This window comes from Medicago truncatula, chromosome 5, assembly GCF_003473485.1.
Source record: "Medicago truncatula cultivar Jemalong A17 chromosome 5, MtrunA17r5.0-ANR, whole genome shotgun sequence".
Classification (NCBI taxonomy): Eukaryota; Viridiplantae; Streptophyta; class Magnoliopsida; order Fabales; family Fabaceae; genus Medicago; species Medicago truncatula.
In genome coordinates, this window is record NC_053046.1 from 13,627,217 (window position 1) to 13,638,310 (window position 11,094).

At 31.0% G+C, this 11,094-nt stretch overlaps 1 protein-coding gene across 2 annotated transcripts; it reads left to right on the top strand.

Moving 5' to 3' along the window:
• Window positions 1-5,917: 5,917 nt before the first annotated feature.
• Window positions 5,918-10,976, top strand: LOC11405490 (putative U-box domain-containing protein 50). 2 transcript variants are annotated; one of them, XM_003612992.4, is made up of 9 exons: window positions 5,921-6,220; window positions 6,322-6,434; window positions 6,649-6,773; window positions 6,870-7,296; window positions 8,015-8,155; window positions 8,274-8,598; window positions 8,758-8,978; window positions 9,302-10,009; window positions 10,627-10,976. In XM_003612992.4, the coding sequence occupies exons 1-9, from the start codon at window positions 6,055-6,057 to the stop codon at window positions 10,825-10,827; spliced, it is 2,427 nt and encodes an 808-aa protein (XP_003613040.1). In that variant the 5' UTR covers window positions 5,921-6,054; the 3' UTR covers window positions 10,828-10,976. The 2 variants fall into 2 exon arrangements, with proteins under 2 accessions (XP_013453701.1, XP_003613040.1); XM_013598247.3 differs by lacking the exon at window positions 9,302-10,009 and having other exon boundaries at window positions 5,918-6,220.
• Window positions 10,977-11,094: the final 118 nt, after the last annotated feature.

The following is an 11,094-nucleotide window of genomic DNA, read 5'->3' on the forward strand; positions in this document are numbered from 1 at the left end:
ATGTTCCAATTAGAATTATTCAACACAGGCTGAACAAAAGGCTTAAGCCGAAGCCAAATGGAAGAAGCAATATGATGCTTGATCGGAGAACTCGTTATGAAAAAACTATTTCTGCACATAAGAGCCCACTGCTCATCAGAGGTGATGAGTTTCCAACAAAGAAACAACATTGCAGTTTTATTAACAATCAAAGGATCTCGCAGTGCTAACCCACCCTCAACTTTGGGCCTGCAAATATTGCTCCTAGATACAATGCAAATCTTCTTTGTCGAAGTATCTCCGCTCCAAATGAAATTAGTAAACATTCTTCTAAGCTGCTTAATCAAAGAGATAGGCCAGACATACACATGGAAGGAGTATACTAGCATGCGAATAATTACCGAGTTGACAAGTTGAACGCTCCCTATGATGGTTACTAGAGGACCTTTCCAAGAAGCCAGCTTCGAACAGATTCTATCAACAATAGGCTGAAAATGTTGAACTTTGGGATTTCCTTTAAACAAAAGTATCCCCAGATAAGTAAAAGGCATGGAGGCATGCTTAAAACCAGTGAGGCCAGATATGGTACAAAGCCTAGAAAGAGGGATGGACTTAGAATAAAACGTACTTTTAATGTTGTTGATAATTTGACCAGAATAGCTACCATAGCTTTCAAAAAGTTCCATGATATGCTTGACATTATTTATATTAACTTTACAGATAATAAGAATGTCGTCGGCGTACAAGCAATGGCTGGGAACCAAGTTATTTCTGCTAACCAAGTCCAAAATTCCTCTACTAAGCTCCTCCTCCGCGATGAAAAAAAGAAGAAGGGATAAGGGATCACCCAATCGCACATATCTGATAAGCTTGCTTTGGTAAAAAAAATATACTCCCTCCGTCCCATAATAACGGAGTCATTTGAAGAAAAAAAAAAAAATCTCAAAATAACTGAGTCATTTTATTTTTCAATACAATATTAATTACTTTTTTCCCTTTATAACTCTAATTAATATTATTTTCATCATTCTCAATTTAATATCTTGAGTGTATAAAGTCTTTTACATAAAAAGTCTTTTAAAATCTCACAAAATCAATACAATCTCACACAATCTTTTAAAATCTTAAAGACTTTTTTTATTAAAATAGTCTTTTAAAATCCTAATCCAATACACCCCTAGTTTTCCGTACAACCTTAATTAATAAAACAATAAGAAAATGACACCCAGCATAAAAAGGCAATGAAAGCTTAGCAGCTAAAACTTTTTAACCCATTTGAGTGTCAATAGACAATGTATTGTTGCATTGTTACAATGTATTGTTGCAAATAGAGAACTTTGACAGCTTCAAATGAAAGATTTGAAGAATGACAATGTGTTCATGTTACGCAGAAGTTTTAAAAAACTTGTCGTAGCATATGATTCTGGTCTTCCGCACTCGCTTTGGAAGTCATTGGTTTTCCCTTTTTTAATAAGACAAAAGAACAATTTAATGATACACTAGATTGTTACGAAAAAATTCATGATTAGAAAATCCAAACAATACTTCAAATGAGCTTCGATGCTTTACAGGAAGAAGAGAAGTATGTTTTTTTCTTGACATTGCTTGTTGCTTCAAAGGATATAAATCGACAAAGGTCAAAGAAATACTTCATGCTCATAAATGGTGATATCATGAAAGATCAAATTATTGTGCTGTTGGAAAAATCTCTCATAAAAATAAGTGAGTATGGTTATGTAGCATTACATGATTTGGTAGAAGACATGAAAAAGAAATTTTAAGACAAGAATCACTGGAATATACTGGAAAACGCAGTAGGTTATGGCTTCAAAAGATATAATTCAAATTTTAAAAGAAAATGCGGTGAGTACTAAGTAGTAATAATATGGTTTGGCTTTTCATCTTTAACTTAGATTAATGTTACTAATGTTCACGTTATCTTTTTTCCCCATTGTCAATATGTTAATTTCTCTAAATAGGAGTGTTGAAGTTCTAACATATGTACATTTATTTTGTTTGATTTGTGCTTTATCGTGTTTAAAAGGAAGAAGTAAAATTGAAATCATACGTCAAAACTCCTGGGTTGAAGTAGAGAGGCTTTCAAGAAGATGGAATACCTCATAACACACTAATTATTTTGTATGGTCAATTTACTGAATGTCCGAAACATATTTTGGATGGCAATTCGTGCAAACCAATTTGGCCGAAACCACCTCCAGCAGAAGTGGTACATATGGAGAAACAGAAAAGGAAAAGAAGAAGAGGAAGGAGAGTTGGATTGCGGTGATATTCCACCACCACTACAATTCAACCGTCCTTTCCCTTTATCCTTTCCCTTTTCGCTCTACTGACACCAACCAAATAGAAAGATGTAAATGCCCATTAATGAGGACAATGGATGATGACTTTACGCTGGACAATGAAGACGCGTAGTAACCTCAAATCCGAAATTGATATTTCATTCTCATACATTTCTGGTTTTATAGATAGTGTTCTCCTTTGTTTTTCACAAGTATTCAATGTGGGACTATTTGTTTGAAACACTAAAAACACTATGTTGTTAGGCGCTGTGTGTCAAATGTGGGTCATTTCTAAATTATTTTTAAGGTTAATTAAGTAAATGGTTTCCAAAAATATTTAAAATTTTGTTTTTAGTCCCTACAAAATAAAATCACACTTTTGAGTTCTGTGACATTTTCCTTTAGCATTTTAGGGATCGAAAATGCTGACACAAAATTTTTACATGGACTGAAAATGTTGATGAAAACTTTTACAGAAAATAAAAATGCTGACGAAATTTTTTAAAACTTAACACGATTTATTTTTCACACAGTTACAACCCAACATGCATTTATGATAAAAAAAAAAAAAAAAAAGGTATATATTGTTGAATAAATACATGAACAACTCATTAGTTAGACTTAGAGAAGAAAATGAGTCGAGTCAATTTGAATTTGTTTGAGTTCGTTTTAATTCGATAAAAATTGATTTAGATTGAAATCCAATTTGACTTTGAAACAAACCTTTTTAGCTCAAATTTAATTCATTTATAGTTCATGGACAATTCAGTTTAAATTGTTACTTTTGACTCATCTCTTGAAATCACATAATATAAAAAAAAAAAAAAAATTGTCAAAAATGTCAAAACAATGACGATACTACACTATAAATAGATAATACTGCGATGTAGACTCAAACTAAGAGTGCCTTTCTCTGTCATACATTGTTGTTTTTTTAGATAAAATATTCTTCTCTATTTTTCAAAAATTCTCATGTGGGACAATTCGTTTAAAAGTTTATTAAATCAAACGAAATGTTAACTTGTGCCCTTAAGACATAAGTTACAATTTTAAAGATAGAAATTATGTATCCTAAATTGTGCCAATTTATTTTTTATAAGATTGAAATTTAATGTTTCTCAATAAATATTTGCTCTTTATAGAAACTATGTGCCCATAAGTCGTGTTGTATATAGCTCAAGTTCAGCTCATTAGATTAACGCACTTTGTTTTCAGTTCAAAACTCATTTGGTTCATGAACCAAGTTCAAGTTTAATGAATTCGTTGTTGAATCGAATCTTAAACTTTGTTTGAGTTGGTTTGATTCATTGTCATCCATAATTAGGATTATACTACTAGTGAAGTTTAGTTAAAGTTAAATCAATGGTTCTGCCTTTCAATCCAATTTGTAATATTTTTGAAAATAATAATATATATTAATAAACGTTATTGGGTGATATAACATTGTTCACATTATTGTTGGATTAAACTATCATATAAATTAATCTCCTCTAAAAAAAAAAAAAAACTTTTAAAATTAATCTATATCACTTTCCAAGCCATCAACATATTTCTGTCAAGATTAATGTTAAATACAATTACATCGTTGATGTTAATCTTGACTCATCTTGATGATATAGGAGATTAATTATGATTATGAGCTAATGTTGAAGTTTACAATTATGATCTATCTTCTTTCTTTCTTTCAAAAATACAATTATGATCTATCTACATGATGATAGTAAAAAAATTGTAGTAAGTTTCAGTTAAACGATTTATTTTGCAAAATTTTTATTTGGTAGGATGTTATTTGATGAGTTTAACTCTTTCTATAATTTCCCTAAAAAAAACTCTTTTTATAACGTCTAAAAATTTGATCAATCTCTATACCCCTGTTAAATTATTTGTATTATATTACTGATTAAAGTCAAATCAATTTGTTTTCTTTAGAATACTTTTCTTTACAAACTTAAGTCAAATCAAATTATTATCAATAAACGTCTAAAAAAATTATTATAAAAAAGTCAAATCAATTAAAAAACAATGTATACTTCTAGCATGTTCTTTGATTTAATTAGTCAACCGTACAGGCACAAAGTATGACGTGTTAAAAAGGGACGAAGATTAAAGGGATGAATAAATTTTTAGTTTTATAAATAATTTATATTAAGTTTTATTTTAAGTTAGACAAGGTGAAATTGTTATTGTTAGTATGGCTGAAAGCCAAAAATGTTATGTTTGTGTTTGGCATGCAGAGGTGGTGGTCAAATCCTTTAGTTGTTTGGGTATTGGTAACTACTTTCGTGTTCTTCTTTCATTTGTGACAAACTCTGTTATATTGTAGTAGTTATTTAGGCACATCTTATGCTTGGTAACTGCTTTTGGTTTTGGTTATTTAATTCCATTTTGGTTTCTTAAAAAAAAAGTTTTACTTTTATGTATATCATTTAAAATTTGAGATATTCATAGGGTCAAAAAACTTGTTATGTATTTCATAAGTATTGTAATATTTTTCTTGTTTTATTCCTTGGATCTGATCTGAATATATACAATTATGTGGCCATCATGGTGGATCCGATCTCAATATATTAACCGTCACAACTTTTGACTTCTACGTTTAAATCAACTCATATGTATCTTTTAAAATTTTAATTTTTTTTTTGTCGCACTTATGTTTAGTATAATATATAATTATCTCTTGCAAAAGTTTAAAATTTTTTGACAAGGGATGAGTTAAATATAAGCTTTTATGTTTGTGTCGTTTAAAAATTTATATTTAATTCGATTATGTTTTGTTCTGAAAAATTTGGGAGTGTTTGGTATATTATTCTAAACATTTTTCAAAAGACTCATTCAAAAAATATAAAGGCTATATATGACCTGATTTAAAAGCATAGATCAAAAGTGATCATATTTATAATATTATAAGATTCTTTAAAAACAAGAGAGATTTTTTTACCAAAATATGTATTTTTATTCTTTTTGCGCTTAAAAATTCAAACACTACTTGAGTTGGTCTGATGGTGTTGGCTTGAGACATTGGAGTAGAGACAAAAAATGTGGATGAAATTCTTTTAGGTACTATAATTCGAAGAAAATTTTGAGGATGATTAAAATAAATATTTGAAATATTTATAAAAACGAAAAAACATATTTAACTTTAAAAAAAATTATTGGATTGCTCTGTTTACATAACCTGTGTATTTTTCATAAATTTGTGAAAATAGTTTATAGAAAAACAATTTTCATCAATAAAAACTTATAAATTAACATAAAAAATTATTTATTTGCGTAATCTATTTTTCATAGGCCGAAGAATAAAGGTTAAAAACATACTTTTTATACGTTGTTGAAGCCATTGTTGAGAAAGTGCATACTTCACTCAGTCCTCTCAGTATTGTACAATTTATGCAGTGAAGTAGTTCAAAAATGATAATCATTGAATCGTTGTGAAGCTAGTAATTTCACAGGGCTTATTTATTTTAATCTATAGAAGACAAAAGTGAATTATAAGTATTACCATAGAAATTGCAAATAGATATGACCCCAGTTCCATTTACCAATCATGACATGCCATACACAAAAGTCCAAACCTGGCCGTTTCCTTCAGACTCTTCTTTTTCAATTCATGATAATGGAGTAACATTTATATTATAATAATTTAAAGTTTCAAACCAAACACTTATAAAAAAATTCACAAATGAAAGCCTTGAAATTGATGATAACATACGAACATTCTTTGTTTCCTTTTATAAGGTTATTTTCACACTAGACCTCTTCCAACACAATCTAGACAATGGATGCAACACAATTAGAGAAAATCTATGTTGCTGTTGGTGATGATGCACAAGATGGATTTAATACTTTGAATTGGGCACTCAAGAAATGGAAATCTCATCCAATTTCCATTGTTATTCTCCATGTTACTCATAACATTTCTAAGGAGTATGTTTATACACCATGTAAGTTTGGCTTGTGCATAAGATTTTTTTTTTTCCTTGTTTATTTTGAAATTCAATTGAGTTTAGTTTAGTTTTGTGATTGTGTATTTGTGTTGTTGTAGTTGGGAAACTTCCAGCAAGATCTTTGAATGATGAGAAACTAGAAGCTTTAAGGAAAGATGAGAAAGAGAGAATCAAGAAGTTGTTTTCTAAATATATTGCTTTTTGTGGCAAGGTGTGTTCATCTTAGTTCTTGAATAACAAAGTTCAATTGCTCATATCATATAAAAAAAGTTCTTTTTTTAATTGTTTTTTCATTTCTTTGAGATAAGGAAATAAAATGAAATAAGGTGGCAATTTTGTATATTCGAAGAAACCACGTATGAAAATAGAAAATGTTTTCTCAAAGCAAAATAATCTTTGAAACGAAGTTGAATTGCATAGTGCAGGTGTCAGCAGAAATTCTTGAAGTTAAGAAATTTGATGAACCTATGCAAAAACGTGTAATAGACTTGATAACTGAGCTAGAAATTACCAAACTAGTCATGGGATTTTCATTCATGAAGCCTTCCTTGTATGTAAATCTTCACTCCTTGCTCATCTAATCTTGAAAATTTCTAAAATGTTTGGTTTTTTTTTAATGCTTCATTTTCCTTAATTTTTTACTTAGGAAATCAAAAGGTGCTATTAGTGGATTGTTCTATGTTCATCAACACAAGCCTAGTTTATGTGAATTATTCATTATATGTGGTGGCAAACAAGTTTTTCTAAGGGGAAACAATGATGAAAAAATCATGGAGGATGATAGTGGAGTCATGGTTGCTAAAATGAGAGATAAGGTAACTTTTAAAGATTGGCTAGACAAAATGTTCAGTGACAAAACAAATTATTATTCTCAGAATAGATTAAGTGCATCTCCTTCATCAACCAATTTGGTCCAAAATCAATGGGAGTTTTATCTTCAAGACATAGAAAATTATTATCAAGAGTTGCTATCTTCAAATTTGGAAGAAGGAAGCTACGTGCAGGAAAATGATGGCTTGCACGTTTGTCCAAAATTTGAGCCACACGTCACTGACTTGAACAATTCTAACAAGGTAAATAATACTAAACTATAGATTGATATTTTCATTAAAATATGTGGCCATTGATTAATGTTAATATTTATCTTTCTGTTTTGTTTTGCTTTGTTGGTTTGTTCTTGGAGTTGTTAGATACTTGGATAATTTGTTTCACCGTACAATAATGAAAGATTGGATAAAATTTGTTAATGCTTCATTTTAAAATTATTTTTTCTAAAAATCGTAGGTTTGTACCGTGTTCCTAACATGCAAAATGTCATTCCAACTTTTTATCAAATGAGTTGTATTTATGGGAGTTAAAATAGTTATATTTATATTTTTTTGTAGATGTAATTTTATTTATATTATTTGACTCACAGTTGATGTATTGAATTGAAAAAATTAAAAAAATACAATAAATTGCACCTAGTTTTTTTTCTCTAAAATCTAAATTGGCTATCACATTCAAGTGATTTTTTTTACTTTTCTTAAAAATCCAACACTTTGACTCTAACAGCATTTGAACTTAGGGTCTGTTTAGGACTTTAGGTCACAAAGTATGGACTACATTTTCAAATCTCTATCTTGTCCTAAATCCGTGATTAGCTGTCCATTTTTGCTTTTGGATACAAAAAGTTTTTCATACCAAACGTTTGACATTTCATTTTTTTATAATATCATGTTATGATTTTATTTTTTTTTAGAGTTAATTCAACGTTATGTTTTTATTGATCAAAATATTGCTTGATTTTAGAGTACTGCAGAAAAAATTGAGATGCTGAAAAATAAGCTAAATGAAGCTCGCAAAACCATTGAGTTGAAGAGGAAAGAGGCTAAGGAAAATATAGAAAGACGCACAAAAGCTGAATGGGCAATTAGCTTATGCAACAGCAGGGTAATATTCAAAACAAGTTAATACATTTATTAAGTCAAACCAATTTGGAGACACATGTGAATTTTTATTTTTATTTTTATTTTCATACATGTAACAATTAACTATGGTACATTTTTAGGCTGAAGAAATTGAAGGTAGAATAAGGGAAGAAGTGAGTACAAAGGAGAACCTAAACAAGGAATTACAATTGGAGAAAGAGCAAAGAGAAGAAATGAGAACAGAAATTAAAGAGAAAAAACAAAGGATGAATTCATTGGTAGAGCTTCAATCAGAACTATCAAACAAGCTTCAATTGTCAACAATGGCAAGATCAAGAGCAGAGACACAAGTAGAGAGAGCAGTGAGGGAGAGAACCGAAATGGTGAGAGAGATAGAGGAGTTAAGGAAGCAAAGAGATGTGTTAAATAGAAGGATTGAATTTTGCAAGCAGAAGGATGCCATAGGTATTAACTAACTTTAAATTTGATATTTGCTTAAACAAAAAGTTTTGAAAGAAAAAGAAAATACTACTACTAGGTGCACCAAAATAGGCGTGGAATACAAAGATAACTAAACTAACTAACTCCTAACTAATTATTAACTTACTTTATATGTAATAATAGGCATGGCTGCGAGGCTGAGTGACAACATCACGAGTATTGGAATGAGAGAGTACAGTGAGGAGGAGCTGAGGTTGGCGACCGATAACTTCTCAGAGCGGTTGAGGTTGAAGTCTGGTAGGGATTGGACTAATGTGTATAGAGGACGGTTCAATCATTCCACTGTTGCAATTAAGATGATGTCTTCTTTTCATTCTTTGTCTCAAGAGGAGTTCCAAACCAAGGTAATTAAACTCCTTTATGTTATGCAAGAAATAAGGGTGGCAAGAAATCTAAAATTTGAACTGAATTGAAAAGAATCGAATTATGACAAGTTGTTCACAAACTACATTGAACCAGCTTAGTTTTTTCCGGTTTAGTTCGATTCAGTTTTAAACTGTAATAATATTCGCTTCAATTCAGATTTACCTAAATATTCAGTTTGATATTTTCTTTCTGAACTGAACCATGAACAGTCCTAGCCCCTCCACAATACAGCATCAGTTTGTTTTATTCAGTTCCTACATTTACTATTAGCATGACTTTACTAATGACTACTAAAATTTAGGTGAGGTTTCTCGGTGACATTAGGCAACCACATGTAGTTGCCATGGTAGGCTTCTGCTCCAAGCCCAAATGCATAATTTTGGAATACATGGGCAATGGGAGTTTACAAGACATGTTGTTTTCTAGGAGAAGAAACCGGGGCTTACGTTGGCACGATCGAATACGAATAGCGGCCGAAGTTTGCTCGGGCCTGGCCTTTCTTAATTCATCTTCGCAAAGGCCCATTGTTCATTGTCATTTGAGCCCGGCCCACGTCCTCCTAGACCGAAATTTAGTTGCAAAAATCACAGGCTTTGGGCTTCAAGAGTGTGACGATGACAAGGAATGCAACGTCGAGTCGGATTTACGGGCCTTAGGGATTTTATTGATGCAGCTTTTGACTGGAAGAAATTGGGCCGGGCCCGTTGATGAGCCCATGACTGTGGGTATGGATAGAGAGACTTTGGTTAACATTCTTGATGACATGGCTGGACAATGGCCATTGGATCTAGCAAAAGAACTTGTGGGCCTGGCTATGATTTCCATATCTGTGAAAAGCAAGCCCAACCCAAATCTAAGCATTGGAAGGGTCTTAGAGGAGCTCAATAAGATAAGAAGAAAGGGTGATGAAATAGTTGCAAAGGAAGATAGAAAGGTAATTATTGGTGGATGCATAGATAGAGAGGGCTCTAGTGATGTGCCTAGTGTTTTCCTTTGCCCTATTCTTCAGGTTGGTCTCTTGATCTTTTAATTTTACTTGGAGTAAATAGTGATTTTGATTCGTAAATGTGCGGGGAGGTGGCAATATAGTCTTGAATGAATCGAAACTTCAAAAACATCTATAAACATGTCTTTTCTTAGTAATTTCATAGCCTAAACCGACAAACAGAAGACATAGTCGAAGATCCCAAACTAGAGAAATACACACAAGATGTTTTTGTAATTTGGATACATTCAATGACTACATCACCATCACCATCTTTATTTAGAAATTTGACATAAAACTTGGAATTTGGCAAACAAAATTTAATAATTATATAGTTTGTAATTTATTTCGCTATAGAATAACAGTTTTATCAAAACTAGATGATAATATATGATCGAACAACTATATAATTCAAGCGTTTGATAATTATACTATAATAGTACAAACAAAATGTATATAGATACTTAACCAATAACCATATATAACTATCTTATCACTCTAATATTTTGTAATACCTTTTTCTTTAAAGATTGCTTTTTAATACCTACATTGTTATAAATATAGAATATAACTAGACGTTTATATAAATTTTGTTTATTTGTTTACACTACTAATGTTTTCTTATGATGTTGGGTGAACAGGAGGTAATGAAAAATCCACATGTGGCAGCAGATGGATTTTCTTATGAACTGGAAGCAATAGAACAGTGGTTGCATTCAGGGCATGATACATCACCTATGACAAATTTGAGGCTGAAGCACACATCCCTTACACCAAATCATATACTGCGTTCCTTCCTTGAGGAATGGCAGAGCAAGAAATCAGCTAAAATTACAAGTTAATACCAATATATATTTTTTGGTCCATTGGATTTTGTACAGTTAAATTGAGAATTGTGAGTTGTGACTGACTTTTCCTTATCATAAACATTTTTTTAACAATTATTAGCCTGAAAGAATTTAAATAGGGGAAAGAAATTCCCTCAACATGAGTTGATATGTGCGCTTATGACTACAAAGTTTAGCACAAGTGGTTGATGCGCAGAGTGTGCAAGTGTCGTAAATTTTGAAATACCGAGTTTGAATTTTACTTATATAAATAAAATGTAC

Coding starts and splice junctions, on each gene's coding strand:
- LOC11405490 (XM_003612992.4), top strand. CDS start 6,055: ATGGATGCAACACAATTAGAGAAAATCTATGTTGCTGTTGGTGATGAT. Junction 7,297..8,014: donor ACTTGAACAATTCTAACAAG/GTAAATAATACT, acceptor GCTTGATTTTAG/AGTACTGCAGAAAAAATTGA. Junction 8,979..9,301: donor AAGAGGAGTTCCAAACCAAG/GTAATTAAACTC, acceptor ACTAAAATTTAG/GTGAGGTTTCTCGGTGACAT.